Source organism: Lycorma delicatula, chromosome 8 (genome assembly GCF_047948215.1).
Source record: "Lycorma delicatula isolate Av1 chromosome 8, ASM4794821v1, whole genome shotgun sequence".
NCBI lineage: Eukaryota > Metazoa > Arthropoda > Insecta > Hemiptera > Fulgoridae > Lycorma > Lycorma delicatula.
In genome coordinates, this window is record NC_134462.1 from 109,526,644 (window position 1) to 109,543,808 (window position 17,165).

Below are 17,165 nucleotides of genomic sequence, written 5' to 3' on the forward strand. Positions count from 1 at the left end.
TTAAAGTATTAAATTTCCTTTATTAAAATTTATAGTCATTAAGAACATTGCCCAATAAAAATAATAGAAATTAGAATTACAAGAAGAAAATACACTTCTTATGTTAACAGAATTAATTTTCTTATTCTACTTGAATCCTTGGACCCATCATCATTTCATCTGAAAATAATATAAATTCATTAAATTGTAAAGTATTAAATAATACTTATCAATTAATTTAATAAAATGTGATGAAAATTCTTCCTGATAATTAATTGTTTCTACTAATTATTTCTTAGATTAATATATCCCTTCTTGGACTACAAGAACATGTCTCTTAAGTTTTTCTACGAAGATAAAGATTTATAGATTCTAACTAGTCAAAGACTTCCCTTTGGGAGTAGATTGAATCTCCGCAAAAACAAGAGTGAAAAAACAAAAGAAAATGACTAAGGAGTGTTATTCACAGTAACAATGCAGCTTCCTATGAAAGGTCACGACTTTTCTTTCATAAAAAACATACATTAACATGATAAGAGGTAATAATGTTTTGCTATGATTTTTTCTTTTTGTAAAAGCTGTTTTCACTATTAAATATTCATTAATTGTCATGTTTCACATCTTTTTAATATTTCTCATCACGAAAAATGAATCCGCCATTTTTATTCTTCTCCAGAGCAAACCAACTTTGTTGGATTTATAAAAGAGAATCTGATGTGGGCACCACATGAGTTCCGTGTACACCTGTTAAATTATATAACACATTTTTTAAAAATAAAACGTACATAAAATTTTATTTCATTAATAATTTTTGGTATTTTTTCATATTTCTTTTTCTTTATTGTTATTATTGAATAACGATAATAAAATTCTTTTACAATCAAAGGTTGTATTATTAATTATTAATAAATAAATATATTTAAATTAAAAAATAAGTTAAAAAAAGGAGATGAAGTCTGAATCAAACCGTTGTGCCTTCTCCTTCTAAGATCCAAATATTTTATTAATTAAAATTTCATTTGGCTACAACTCTGGAACCAATGAAAATAAGTACCACTTATATATCGTTGAAAAGCTCTCAATGACGGCTTATTACTGCAGTTTATAAAAAGGACACTTTTGTCCAGTCGATTGCAATCAAAGGGGGAGGTGAACAACTAGATTTACAACAGTCCTAAATCCAAAATTTCAACATCCTACGGCTAATCGTTGTTCAGTTAAGCGACCTTGTACACATATATATGTAGAGACGTCACACCAAAACTAGTTTCAAAACTAGGATTCAGGGAAGGTCAAAATGGATATTTCCGTTGAAATCTGAAAACCAAAATTTTTTGTGATCACAATACTTCCTTTCCTTCATACGAGAAAGTAAAAAGGATGGTGCGTGGGTTTATTTGTTGTATGCCCTGACTTTTTTATTTTAGCTGCTATTAGCGCAGAGCAGACCAATGGTGGTTCGCTGGGTGGCTGCGCGCAGCGCATGATCAATTTATTCTTGTCGAACGATTCATTCGTTCAAACGATTTATTCTTCTTGATAACAACGATTTATCAAAAATTATATATGTGTTCTGGGGATAGAAAAGGAAAACAATGAGGTAAGAGCTGTGTTAAAAGATTACAACTCATTAATCAGCAAAAAAGTTCAATATTTTTAAGCTTTTCGTTGTAAACGTTTTTGTTTTTGTTAGTATGCCAAATTCATGAACGTTATTTAATTACAGTTCGCAAAAAAATTTAACAAAGTCATTTGTCATTCATTTATTGTGTTCTGCCAATGGGGCAGGTCTTGTCATGGATGCTCTATCAAAAACTTTCTCAAAATGCAACATATACCTTCTAAAGCCACATTGTTCTTCTGCAATATTTTCATCAAATTTATAGTACAACCTCCTGTTCAGAATTCTTAGTAAGACTTTTGGTGCATGGGAAATTAGACTAGTAGTCTGGTATTCTTCACACTTATTAGCATTAAATTTCTTTGGTAATGGCACCATTAATTGTGTACAGAAAGTCTGTAGGCCATCTACTGTCATCATATGTTTTATTGCACAGATCCACAATAGAATTTCTCCATTCACTCCAAGAGCTTTAAACAACTCAATTGGCAATTCATCACATCCCCCAGCTTTTCCATTAGCCATTGCATTTATGGCCATACTTACTTCACATTTTAATAAATGATAACCCTTGTAATCTTCATGAACTTTGTTCTCTTCTTCTATTCCTAGATATACTCCCCTTGGCCTATCATTCAGTGCATATAAATCCATGATGTACTCCTTCCATATCTTTTTCACTTCACTCCTCTCAGTTACAATGTACTTGTTCTTTGACTCGATCTGACACATTGTACAACTTTTTCCATTTTTCCTGAATATCATTTCTGAGGCTTCTTTGTACATTAGATTGTATCTCCCTTTTTTTCTTGTTTTTCTATTGCAGTACACTTTTCCTGAACCACTTTTATCTTGCTATCTCACTTTTTCTTCTTAATTCATTATTAAGCTTTTTTATAGTTCCTTTTACCTTCCTCTGTCCGAAATTTTTCCATTTTCTCCTTTCATTAATTTTTTCTATCATTTCTTCACTGACCCACTCCTTCTTTATCTGCTTTTAATTCCTGTAGTTTCCTCAGCTGCTTCTTTTATACTGTTTTTAATATTTAACCAATGATTATCCACACTATTTGGTTCCCCTCCTGTTCTTGTCTTTTCCAGTACACTATTTTCCAGTACAGTACAGTATAGTCATCTCTCTGACTATCTCTTTGTTTATTAGTTTTCCAAATCATAGGTACTTCGTTTCTGCCCAACCTTTATTTTCTTGAGCTTCAAGCTGATTTCTGCTACTATTAAGTTGTGATTAGAGTTTATATCTGCACCTGGGTAAGCTTTTGCATTTTTCATACAGTTTTTATACCTTTGCTGTGTGAGCATATAATCAATTTGATACTTCTCTCCATCCAACCTCAACACCCATGTATATCTCCTTTTATGATTTTCAAACATTGTGTTTCCCACTACCTTATCATTTTCCATGCAGAACTCAACTAATCTCTCTCTCCTCTTTTATTTATATTACCTAATCCATATTTTCCTATTATCTTGCCGCATTCACCAACCACATCATTCCAGTCTCCCATCATCAGTCTTTGTCTCTAGATCTTTATCTCTACCTTCTGTCCTTAACATCATCAGGTGATAATCAACATATTCCACCCTAATTAATTTTCCCTCCTCTATGAATCATGAGACCTTGCCGTTGGTGAGGGGGCTTGAGTGCTCAGGGATACAGAGTAGCTGGACCGAAGGTGCAACCATATCGGAGAGGTATCTATTGAGAGCCAGACTAAGGAATGATTCCTGAAAGAGGGCAGCAGCTCTTTCAGTAGTTGTTAGGGGCGTGAGTCACAATGACTTAAACGGCCGTATCAACATCACTCAGTCCTCTGAGTACTGCGCAGCTGAAAGCAATGGAAAACTACAGCTGCTTTTTTTCCAAGAAAATGTGGCTCTCTGCATTTTCACATAGCAATAATGGAGGCGCCTTCCTTGGTAAAATATTCCGGAGGTAAAATAGTCCCCCGTTCGGATCTCCGGGTGGGGACTACTAAGGAAGGGGTCACCAGAAAATTAAAAAATAACATTCTACGAGTCGGAGCGTGGAATGTTAGAAGCTTAAAAAAGGTTGGTAGGCTAGAAAATTTAAAAAGGGAAATGGATAGGGTGAATGTGGATATAGTAGGAATTAGTGAGGTTCGGTGGGAAGAGGAAGGCGACTTTTGGTCAGGTGATTTTAGAGTAATTAACTCAGCGTCAGATAATGGGCAGGCAGGAGTAGGTTTCGTGATGAACAAGAAGATAGGGAGGAGAGTGGAGTATTTCAAAACGCATAGCGATAGAATCATTGTAATAAGGATAAAATCAAAACCTAAACCGACAACGATTGTTAACATTTATATGCCTACAAGCGCCCATGATGATGATGAGGTAGAGTGTGTATACGAAGAGATTGATGAAGCAATTAAACACGTAAAAGGAGATGAAAATTTAATAATAGTTGGAGATTGGAATGCAAGCATTGGAAAAGGCAAGGAAGGAAATATAGTGGGTGAATACGGGCTGGGCAAAAGGAATGAAAGAGGGGACCGACTTATAGAGTTTTGCACGAAGTATAATTTAGTAATTGCCAACACCCAATTTAAAAATCATAATTAAAGAATATACACTTGGAAAAAGCCAGGCGATACTGGAAGGTATCAGATAGATTATATCATGGTTAAGCAAAGATTTAGAAATCAACTCGTTGACTGCAAAACTTACCCTGGAGCAGACATTGATAGCGACCATAATTTGGTGATAATGAAATGTAGATTGGGGTTTAAAAACCTGAAGAAAAGTTGTCAGATGAATCGGTGGAATTTAGAGAAGCTTGAGGAAGAGGAGGTAAAGAAGATTTTTGAGGAGGACATCGCAAGAGGTCTGAGAAAAAAGATAAGGTAGAAAATGTAGAAGAAGAATGGGAGAATGTTAAAAAGGAAATTCTTAAATCAGCAGACGCAAACTTAGGCGGAATAAAGAGAACTGGTAGAAAACCTTGGGTTTCAGACGATATATTGCAGCTGATGGATGAACGTAGAAAATATAAGAATGCTAATGATGAAGAAAGTAAAAGGAACTATCGGCAATTAAGAAATGCTATAAATAGGAAGTGCAAACTGGCGAAAGAAGAGTGGATTAAAGAAAAGTGTTCAGAAGTGGAAAGAGAAATGAACATTGGTAAAATAGACGGAGCATACAGGAAAGTTGAGGAAAATTTTGGGGTACATAAATTAAAATCAAATAATGTGTTAAACAAAGATGGTACACCAATATATAATACGAAAGCTAAAGTCGATAGATGGGTGGAATATATTGAAGAGTTATACGGAGGAAATGAATTAGAAAATGGTGTTATAGAGGAAGAAGAGGAAGTTGAGGAGGATGAAATGGGAGAAACAATACTGAGATCTGAATTTAAGAGAGCATTAAAAGATTTAAATGGCAGAAAGGCTCCTGGAATAGACGGAATACCTGTAGAATTACTGCGCAGTGCAGGTGAGGAAGCGATTGATAGATTATACAAACTGGTGTGTAATATTTATGAAAAAGGGGAATTACCATCAGACTTCAAAAAAAGTGTTATAGCAGTGCAGGTGAGGAAGCGATTGATAGATTATACAAACTGGTGTGTAATATTTATGAAAAAGGGGAATTACCATCAGACTTCAAAAAAAGTGTTATAGTTATGATACCAAAGTAAGCAGGGGCAGATAAATGTGAAGAATATAGAACAATTAGTTTAACTAGTCATGCATCAAAAATCTTAACTAGAATTTTATACAGAAGAATTGAGAGGAGAGTGGAAGAAGTGTTAGGAGAAGACCAATTTGGTTTCAGGAAAAGTATAGGGACAAGGGAAGCAATTTTAGGCCTCAGATTAATAGTAGAAGGAAGATTAAAGAAAAACAAACCAACATACTTGGCGTTTATAGACCTAGAAAAGGCTTTCGATAACGTAGATTGGAATAAAATGTTCAGCGTTTTAAAAAAATTAGGGTCAAATACAGAGATAGAAGAACAATTGCTAACATGTACAGGAACCAAACAGCAACAATAACAATTGAAGAACATAAGAAAGAAGCCCTAATAAGAAAGGGAGTCCGACAAGGATGTTCCCTATCTCCGTTACTTTTTAATCTTTACATGGAACTAGCAGTTAATGATGTGAAAGAACAATTTAGATTCGGAGTAACAGTACAAGGTGAAAAGATAAAGATGCTACGATTTGCTGATGATATAGTAATTCTAGCCGAGAGTAAAAAGGATTTAGAAGAAACAATGAACGGCATAGATGAAGTCCTACGCAAGAACTATCGCATGAAAATAAACAAGAACAAAACAAAAGTAATGAAATGTAGTAGAAATAACAAAGATGGACCACTGAATGTGAAAATAGGAGGAGAAAAGATTATGGAGGTAGAAGAATTTTGTTATTTGGGAAGTAAAATTACTAAAGATGGACGAAGCAGGAGCGATATAAAATGCCGAATAGCACAAGCTAAACGAGCCTTCAGTAAGAAATATAATTTGTTTACATCAAAAATTAATTTAAATCTCAGGAAAAGTTTTTTGAAAGTGTATGTTTGGAGTGTCGCTTTATATGGAAGTGAAACTTGGACAATCGGAATATCTGAGAAGAAAAGATTAGAAGCTTTTGAAATGTGGTGCTATAGGAGAATGTTAAAAATCAGATGGGTGGATAAAGTGACAAATGAAGAGGTATTGCGGAAAATAGATGAAGAAAGAAGCATTTGGAAAAATATAGTTAAAAGAAGAGACAGACTTATAGGCCACATACTAAGGCATCCTGGAATAGTCGCTTTAATATTGGAAGGACAGGTAGAAGGGAAAAATTGTGTAGGCAGGCCACGTTCGGAGTATGTAAAACAAATTGTTGGGGATGTAGGATGTAGAGGGTATACTGAAATGAAACGACTAGCACTGGATAGGGAATCTTGGAGAGCTGCATCAAACCAGTCAAATGACTGAAGACAAAAAAAAAAATTAATTTTCCTGATAGTTTTTTTTTATTAATACACCAACTCCATTCCTATCACTTCTTTCGGCACCTGAGTAGTACAAGTGGAAGTCCCCACTCGACATTTCTCCATTCCCTCCTCACCTCATTTCACTTATTCCAAGTATGTCTAATTTATTTCTAATCATTTCTTCTTTTGCGTTTTCAAGCTTACCCTTTTGCAGTAGTGTCAGTACATTCCATGTTCCTATTTCCTGTTTTCTTTAAAATTTTTCCAGCTCTCGCTGCACAATTACCCTTTCTGTGTCCATACTTCATTCTTACCTCTTAATAAGCATGAAACCTTGCTGCATGTAACCTTCCCCTCCCAGAGATCTGATTGAGGGGAAGCTTTACCTCCGGATTCTTTTACAAAAAGGTCCATCCCATGATTTTTAATGTAGTGGTTTCCCACTGCCTTCTGTATTCCAGTGCCATTGATCTGGTGATTCATATGGCAATAAGGTGCCCTTTGTTCTACCCAGTCATCCATCCTCATCAGGGGCTGTTGGCACTTAACAGGATGCACCATGTAGCAAGCCATAGCTACATTTTGTGAAGGTGCGGTTGACATTTACCTGAGAGAGGCTTTTTGAAATGCATCCAATATCTTACATCCCAAATCACGTGTAATGAAACATAAACTAAGTAACAATTTTTGCAGGTCTTAAGCCCGCCTTTTCATAAAAGTCTTTTTCATAAAAAAGGATGGTGTGTGGGTTTGCTTGTTGTACGTACACTTTTTTATTTTAGCTGCTATTGATGCAGAGCGGATCAATGGTGGTGTGCCAATATATGTTTATATATATTTACATCTTAAGTTAAACATCTACTTAAGAACTTGTGTTTCTGCTTCAGTTATGCTAAAAACAGTGAATCGCCAAAAATAAAGAGATGTATTTGCTTCTTATCAACTACACTGCTTTTTCATTGTTATCTGTGCTTTGCTGTCCTGTGCTGTGGAACTGCAAAGGCTCCTGCCATATTTATTTTAGTTCAGAAGGAAAGCAATTTGGGTACTGATGTTCCCAGGAATACCTTGTTGTCAATGTAAATTAAAATATCCTTATATCTGCTGCCCATTTCACACACTAATTAAAACATTAAAAAAATTACAAGAATTTATGCTGGAAAAACTTTCTAAGACTTTACCTTCTTCGTCACCTTCATCAGGTTGATAATTAATTTGTTCTACCTGCGTAATAAGGGATGGGGAATCACTTGAGAAATGTCCAGTATCTTTACCAAATGATCCTTTGATACCTTTACCAATTACTTTATTAAATGAAGCGTTGGTGTGAAGACAAAATACTCCTGAGTGTCTAAAAACAATAAAACAAATAATATAATAGATTATGTGTAATCCACCCCATCACTCTCTATAAAAAGCGTGTAGGTTTTTTTGTTTGGTGTATGTGCTCTCATTTTTATTTTAGTTGCTATTGGGACAGAACGATCCACGTGGTGCGGCCGGACAGCTGGGCAACTGCGAGTAGCGCACAAACGATTCAATCGTTTGATCGATTTATTCTTTTTGAACGATTCACTCGTTCGAGCAATTTGTCTAAAATTATATTTGTAATTTGGGAATAAAAAATCTGATGTGGACATCACAGGACTTCCTTGTACCCCTATTAAAATAAATATTACATACACATTTTTTTTAAAAAGAAAAGTACATAAACGTTTATTTCACTAATAACTTTAGATTTTTTATTTTTTTATTGTTATTATTGAATTATTATTTATTGTAAAAATTTATATAAATGAAATATTATATATTTGTAATTATATATATATATATTTCAATAAAAAAAGAAAAAAAAGGAAATGAGTGGGATTCGAACCGATGCGCCTTCCCTTTGTAAGATCCAAATATTTTATTAATTAAAATTTTATTTGGGCTATAACTCTGGAACCAATAAAAATAAGTACCACTTATGATACATCGTTGAATATCTCTCATTGAGGGCTTATTACTGCAGTTAATAAAAAGTCCAAAATGCAATTTTTTTTTTGATTTTGGGCATTTTTGAACATTTCTGGTCAAGTTTTTTGCAATCAAAAGGGAAGGCGCACAACTAGATGTTACAGCAGTCCTAAATCCAAAATCTCAACATTCTACGGCTAATCGTTTTTGAGTTATGCGAGATACATACGTAAGTACTTAGAGACGTCACGCCGAAAATAGTCAAAATGGATTCAGGGATGGTCAAAATGGATATTTACGTTGAAATCTGAAAACTAAAATTTTCCGCGATCACAATATTCTTTTACTTTGTACAAGGAAGTAAAAAGGAAAACATTGGGGTTAGAGGCTGCGTTAAAAAACCACAACTCAAGAAACAGCTAAAAATGTTCAGGACCCGACCCCTTGAACCCAAAACATTTAAAAAAAAAATGATTTACTGTTTTCAATATTAAATCTAGCACTAAGTCATCAAAACAAAATTCATACACACTGCATAATGTGTGAGTAATGATGGCATACTTACACTAGAAAAAAATAAGACATGACTCATATGTGTATCATTGATATAATCACTAGTGTAAACAATAATATTACTTATTTTTCATTTCTATTTATCATTTAAAATATATTATAATTTATTTAGCAACTTAACTGCTGCAATAATAAAATAAATAATAATACATTGCCCTTGCACTATTCATGTACGTGAGTACTGCAGCACTTGCCTTTTGCCTGTAATCTCAAAACTATTGTTCGCTGAATCTTACATATTTTTGGGTGCTGATTCCGAAAATGAGTCAGGATTTCCGTATTAGCCTCAGCCCTCAAGCAAATTGTGATACTAGTTCTCCCTTTTGCCGCTAAGAGCGCTATTGTCGCAGCGCTTAGATTTTCCCCACCTCTTGCCAATGGTCAATAGAATTGCCGTCGCCATTTTGGAATTCCCCTTTACACCCACACGAACCAATAGGATTGCAGTATTTTGAACACGTAGCACCTGCCACCACTGGCTTCTTTTGTTGAGAGAATTGGGGGTCCATCAACGGGAAAATCATCAAAACGCAGGTTGCGGTTCCCCACCCTCTCCGACGGTGGAGGAGTAGAAAAAGCCTTATGCGGCTGAGAAGTCTGGTCAGGATGTTGGTGGATCGGCTCCGACGGGAGAGCCTGGTACGTTTGCGAGAAGGAAGGAATGTTTATCTTTCAATCTACGTTGTCTTCTTAAACATGTCTCTGATCTGAGTGACTTAGTGCGTACTCACACTAACACGAAGAAGGAAATCAAAGACAGTTCCTTCGAAATGGATGTCTTGTGTTTATGGTTAAAAGTTTTGGAACGTCCTGGAGGAACTACCCACGGAGTGCATGAAGACGCCAGTGGAGGCTGTGACGGTGGCCACCCGTACGCCGACGTTGATGGAATTTGGGGGTCATCCAGACGGAGGACTCTGGCTCCACTTTGGAGGGGGGGGTCAAGACTTTGACCCCTCATAAGGTGGCTGAATACATGGTTCGGAGGAGTTCCATTAAGCTTTGTATGCATTATGATGGGTCTTCGTTGGGGGTTAAGGAAGTCAATCCTAGGCGAAGAAATCAGTGGGCCCCCAACCGCGGCTGTGGTGGTGAAGGCGGCGGGACGATCTTACGCGAAACTTCTCCAAACAGTTCGAGACACTGTGTCGTGGGATGAGGTGAACATCTTGTCGGCGCGCAGAGGTCAGGGGAGGACCTTCACATACGGGTCCAAGACACACGAGATGTGGCTACCATGTTAAGGCAACAAATATTGAACAAGGTTGAAGGCACAATGGTTATGGCGGGTAGGGGCGTTCGGCGGGTACACTTATTCATTAAGGACGTTGACGCCCTTACCTCAGAGGAGGATTTGGTGCGTGAGATGCACAACAGGACCAGGAGGTCCGACGAAGAACGTTGCTATCGATGTTGGTGTATAGGGCACCGGACGGGTACGTGCGGCGGTTCTGACAGAAGGGGGCAATGTTTCAAATGTAGGACTGAGGGGAATTTCCGTAAGGACTGTCTACCGGGGGCTAAGTGTTCTCACTGATGCTTGTGGGCACGCTCTTGGGGGCTGTGGCTGCAGGGCTGGTGCCCGGAAATGAATCCTGTTCTTCACTCTTGGGATGAATTTAGGGTTGGCACAGAACCCTGCAGCCCTCCCTAAGGAGGGAGGCTGCTTACCCTCGATGATTGGGCGGGGACTCCCTTGTGGTTTCGAATTTTGGGGGTGAAGTAAGACCGTAGTCCCGGTAGGAGATTCCTCTGGGGGTTCCTCACTAGAGGCAAGGCATAAAGACCGGTGTCCGGGTAGGGGGATCCCCTTATTAGAGGCATAGCGTATCACCAAAAGACCAAGTTCCGGCTGACTGGGGGGAATATTAGTTCTTGACGAGGCAGTTTGAGGTGAAGGCACCCCTGGAGCTGTGTTAAGGCTTAGTTGTGTGTATGGCTCTCGGGGGGGGGGGGGGGGTATAAGAAATGATACATTAAAAAAAAAAAAACAAAACACAAAGAACAAAAAACAACAAAAACATAATTTATAAAAAAAAAAATCAACAAAAACAGAATACAAGAGAAATCCAAGCAGAGCTCTAGATTCCCTCAGCAATCCTCTCCTTTGCCAAGTACATTATGAAACTTTCACTATTGCCTATTTGGCCTGCCTCCTTCAGTTTACATGGAGATCCAATGCCAACCTGATAAGATCAAGCCGACAGATGGTCTCTGTGCGCATTAACTCGTAACTCGAGCACTCATAAAAAACATAATAGGTGTCATCCAATTGTCCACACTGAGGACACATCCCAGAATCTACCAGGCCGAATTTCTGCCAACTGTCACTAAACTAGACTCAAATATCCTATATCTAGGTAAGCTTATCTTCTTGAAAGAACAGACCTGAAAGGAAGTAAAAAGAAAGTGCATGGAAGAGTTAATGGTTTTTAAAGTTCATCCTTACAAAGTAATACTTGTACACATCAGTTTGGCAAGGAAGATGAAGCTAATAAGTTTTTTTTGTATTCCTACCGTTAATTTAATCTTCACAAACTTGGTCATTCAAAGAAAATATAATTAAAAAATTGACAATCAAAATACAACCACTCAAAGGATAATTCAAAGAAGTGTCTTAAATAATAATGAATTACAAAAAATAAAAGATATAACTGTTAAAGCAATAACAAATAACAACAACAATAAGAATCAATTTGAGTAAGAGAGATCAGCCATATTATTATACAATTGGATGATAGATGGACTATGATGACTGAATAAGAGCCAAATTAGAGCTTGTGTAAGGTTAGAAGCCAAAGGAGCTCTTGGAAAGACAACAAGCAACAAGTGGTGAAACCTGAGGCAGGGCTATGCTTATTAAAGAACCCTATTTTCTACAGTTCAAGTAATTTTTTATAATATTTAAAATGTTTTTCAAATAGAGGGCAGTAAGATAATTAATTATAAACTTGATAATGGATTATTTTTGAAATTTAAAATTTAATATTACAAATCGAAAATTGTTCTACAGTAGTTGACAAAACTTGTTACATAAAACGTAAAATTGTTACAAACTGCAAAAAACTGAAGTAAAAAAAAAAATTAGTTTTATCATAAATTACCTTTGCTATTTGTCAATAGAAAACAAACTTGTTTCAGAAATTCAAAACAAAACCGACCAAAAAATAAAATACATTACAATTTTAAAGAGAAGAAAAAATCTTCCTAATGCTAAAATAAATAACCTAAAATAACCTCTCAAACAATTTAAGTTATCTGAGAATTTTTTTAGTTTACGAGTTTTCCTGAACTTCTAAAATTAAAAAGAATTATGTTTCTGAAAATCTTTTTGGACTTAATTATCAAACTTCATCTATAGCTTTCCTCACAATTAACAACAAGCAGTTAGGACCTTCTTCATAGGCTTAACAATTCCATTTATTAAATCATACCCAAAATCAATGTGGAACATTGGGAAGGCAGACTGGAACAAATTCACCCGGGATCTTGATGATCATGTATGATGGATTCAACCATTTGTGGAAAATTATAATAGATTTGTTAGAATCACTATCATTGTCTCTAACGAATCCTTGATATTCTCTAGGAGAATATCCCAAGGGGTATTAGGAGATCGTAGATTCTGGACTGGAATGAACGGAACGGAAGAATGGCGGGAGTTTCAATATTTCTCCCTACAGATCGCAGAGCCTGGACAATGTCCCTTGCTGCTGTATCTGTCTATTATCGGGCGGATTTCATCGGTTATTTAGTGGCGGTTATAAATTTTAAGTTTTATTTATGGACGGATTTGGTAATTTGCGTTCCTATCCGTATGGACCATGGTGTAATTTATTTACTGGTTCTGACAGTGAGAGACTAAGCTTTTGAGCCTAGTAATCCCGGCGTGATTCCCCTTCAGTCCATCCGCTGACGTCCTTTCGGTACCAGCACCTATGGGCTAGCAGGAGTGCGCCTACCGGAGCCCTAGTTATTTGGAGAGATAAATGCGCCCCGTTCTCCGGAGGGAGTCGCATATGCTGACTAAATGAAATTGTGGTCTCTTCGTGGGACGGTGTGGGGTGTTGTTTAGCTTTTTATAGTTTTAACAAAATTTAATTGCGAAAACGGTCACTTTCGCGGACGGAATTTTCGCGCGATTTCCATTTATAGGTTACGCGATATAGAGGCTCCTAAGCCTGGTTTGTCATTTTTTGACTCTCTTACCGCCTCTTCACGGTGATTCGTTTAATGCGGCATAAGGCCTTTTTCTTATACCTTATGGAGTACGGTCCTCTCGGCAGATGTCCCGGAGATGGCCGTGTTCGGATACGGCCGCTCTCCCGAACAGTCTGCGTGCCTGCGCCACCCCCACTTCGGATACGGTGTGTAGTCCCGCATCGTAACGAAGAGTGACGTTTCTGACGAACCACATCTGGTGCTCCAAATATCGTCCGCAACGCTATGTTTTGGACGGCTTCTAATTTCTTTTGAAGCGTGGAGTTCAACAAAGCTCCCCATGCTGGGTAGGCATATGTTAGAATCGGCAGGACATAGCCGAAAATGAGCAATTTGGTCGCCAGTGGATATGTGCTGGCACTGTTCAATACTGGGTATAGTGAGGCCCTGACGACCTTTACCATTTGGGTCACATATTTAACATGTTCTCCTAGGTAAGCCGTTTGTACAGGACTACTCCCAGCGGATCTCCCAAGTCCATCCAGCGGGTCCCATCTCTGGTGGAGGAGATTGTTCCCCCTACGCGTACAACAAATTGTCGGTCTAGTAAATAAGACCGTATCAATCTGACATAGCGACAGGGATCGTCGTATGTGCGAGTTTATACAGCAAGCCACTATGCCAAACTTTGTCAAAGGCTTTAGCCAATCTAGAAAAACGGTTGCAGTTACCGCTTTTCTATTTAGGCCTCCGACAAGACTGTCGATTATTTTAACCAGTTGGAGGGTCGTCGAGTGGCCCTCCCTGAACCGAAATTGCTCAGGCCCAAATGTCCTTTTCCAAATTCCTTTTCCCAAATGTCGCCTAAGTCTCTCCAGGAAAATCCTTTCGAATAGCTTTGACAACACTGGTAATAAGGAAATCGGCCTGTAATTCTGGGGAAAGAGCAGACTTTTCCCAGGTTTGGGTAGGCATACCACCTTTGCAGTTTTCCAGCAACTCGGAAAATATCCAACGTACAAAATTGACGTGAATATTGTGGTTATGGTCGCTATAAGAGCGGGTGGAACATTCCGGAATGCGCGGGCACCGAATCGGCCGCCCGCTGCTTGGCCAAACTCCAATAAGACAGGAGAGTGGTCCGAGCTGAGGTCTTCTATCGTTTCAATCATGACCGGAGTTGTTACCGCCTTCATGATTGCGATATCGAGTACATCAGATCTCGATCTGCCCGTTCGATGAACGAAGGTGGGCACCTCGGGGCCTATGATGACTAACCGGCGTGCTTGTGCCCTTTCGTATAGCAACCTCCCATTTGCACTTGTCAGATTGCTATTCCAAGGCTCGTGCTTAGCGTTGAGGTCGCCCGTGAGTATCATGGCTCATCCAAATTTTCTAGCACGGCATCTAGATCTGCGCCGGGTACTGCTGAATTTGGTTTATTATAAGCCGAAATCAGCCGATACACCGTGTCTAGATGCTCCACATGTACACAAGTCTGCTCCATTACGTTAGTGTGGAGGTCGACCCGCGTGTGTAAATGGCGTCCGTGGACTAAAATTGCGGTTCCGCCGCTGGCAGGGCGTCCGGGTCGTACTGGCATATCCATCCTATACGTAAAGTAATTCCGAATGGTCAGTTGTTTGTTCGCGTTCAGACACGTCTCAGACAACACTAACACGTCTATTAGTAGATCCTCGGCCAGACGGCATAGTTCTGCCGTCTTGCCTACTACTGAATCGGCGTTCCACTGTAGCAATCTGAGAGTTTGCCTAACCATACCTAGACAGCAAGTTCATGAGGCACTCTATGATGGACTGAATGCAGTCCTTTAGAGATTTCGCTTGGAGCAGGCGGGGCAATATTGCTAGAATTTCCGGTAGGACATCCTTAATTGTCACTTGTGACAAGAAATCCTTGCCGGAACTCTCCTTCGGGAGTGCGGTTATATTTATTTTGCCGCTGGAGGAGCCGGGAGTCGTTAACGTCTTTTTGGTGGGGCGTGGGGCTTCTGGGACCTTGGTGTGTTTGTCAGACGTCGTGGGTTTGGCACCCGCCCTCTTTGATTTTGCCGATTGTTCGGCTGCCTTTTTTCCTGCGGAGCAGGCTTTGTCGCAGGCTTGTTCGACTTTTTTGCCTCCACCTTTCTTGTAACTATTGCTGGTTTAGGCTTTGTTAGTGTGGGGTAGGTGATTCCCCTTTTTCCACCGTCATCGTTTCCGCCGGTAAAACTACCTGCGGCTGGTGGCTCGGTTTACGTCCTCCGGCAACTCTTGCCCAGCTACGTCTGTCAGTAACAGCGGACGTTTTCTGGGTGCCCTTTTGCTTGTTAAGCTGCTCCTTATAGTAAGGACAGCCCCTGTAATTGGCCGGGTGCGGCCCGTTACAGTTTGCACACGAGACAGGCTCTTCGCGCGGCTTCAGACACGTCGCCGTGTCTCCACCATATTTCACGCAGGGCTGTGCCCTGCGGCAATAGTTCGACGAGTGGCCGAACTTTTGGCACCTGTGGCATTGGGGTGGACTCCCTCGAGACACAAATGCGGTCACTTTAATTCTACAATAGAATAAGTTTTCCAGGTCATAAATGCCCCTGGTGGCTGGCGTTCGTTTTAAGGCGACGAGGCACGCGGGGGTCTCCCTTCCGTCCCTCGTCGTCAGCTTTTTAACTGAAACTGCCTCGTAACCGAGCGAGGTCAGCTCCTTTTTTACCTCTTCCGGGGTGGCCCCATAAGGGATGCTCCAAATAACCACTTTGAGCTCCCTGTCTTTTGGGAGCTGAAAGGAGTGAAAGGCGACTCCCTTGGAATGCAGAAAACTCTGTACTTCCCTGAAGTCGCCTTCGGTGTTTAGCTGCAGCCTTACAGATAGTCCGGTACTTTTGGCTACCAGGCGCTCTCTTATAATGGCGGAGATTGCTCTCGAATTTCCATCGCTAACCTCCATGGTGGTAGCTGCCGTTTCAGAGCTGCCCCTCGTAGTGTTCGGCTCCTCGCAGGGTTGATCACCCGTGGTTACCGACCTACGCTTTAGACGTTTTCTTTCTCCCACACCGTTATCCTTTCCTCCATCAGTAAACTCCAGGGAGGGTGAACGAGAGGTAGGAGGACGGGTTCGGATTAGATAGCTTTCCATTAAGAAAGAATCGTCCAAAGAGTACTGCTAAAATTTAAATTAATATTAAGTTATTTAACTATTTTTGACTTCGATGTCGTAGAAAATTAAAAATAAAAGGTAAAATCTATGATCATTACATGATTGATGACAGCTCAGAGAATGTTACAAAACTACTGAATATTGATCATGGATGGAGGAAAAAGTGGAAGAAAGCAGTTCAAACTACTTCCAATACTCTAGCAGCAAAAAGACCTTGTTGAAAAAACTGTGTGCTGAGAAGCATGTTAAAAACAGTAACCGTCGATCCAAATAATACTCCTCCTAGTCTTATCAATATGACTAAATACAAAAGGAAATAAGAAACATTTAATTTGCGATCTTTGTTAAATTTATTCATTTAATAGGTTGTTTCTGCCAAATTTATTTTGTTTGTTAATTTCTAATGTTAAGTCTCATTGAGAGGCTGTTAAGTGTTGTTTTTTTTTTAATTTTCATGTTAAAGTAATGTATGTTTGTTTAGTAATCAAGTTCATAAAATTGAGACTATAATAATAATATGCAGGTCTTTATTCACCATTTCCCAATAGCAGAATACCAATCACATGAAATATTGAAAATTGTTTTGGATGATAAGGATAAAATCAAAACCTAAACCGACAACGATTGTTAACGTTTATATGCCTACAAGCGCCCATGATGATGATGAGGTAGAGTGTGTATACGAAGAGATTGATGAAGCAATTAAACACGTAAAAGGAGAGGAAAATTTAATAATAGTTGGA

At 38.8% G+C, this 17,165-nt stretch overlaps 1 protein-coding gene across 3 annotated transcripts in view; it reads right to left on the reverse strand.

The window, feature by feature from the left end:
* Nucleotides 1-17,165, reverse strand: part of LOC142328636 (phospholipase A1 member A-like) — a 53,265-nt gene continuing 36,100 nt past the window's right edge. For all 3 annotated transcript variants that reach the window (XM_075372495.1, XM_075372496.1, XM_075372494.1), the window contains exons 8-9: nucleotides 7,755-7,924; nucleotides 1-159 (exon numbers count right to left, since the gene is read on the reverse strand). In XM_075372495.1, coding sequence (XP_075228610.1) covers nucleotides 122-159; nucleotides 7,755-7,924 — 208 coding nt within the window. In that variant the 3' untranslated portion in view covers nucleotides 1-121. The remainder of the gene's footprint in view (nucleotides 160-7,754; nucleotides 7,925-17,165) is intronic.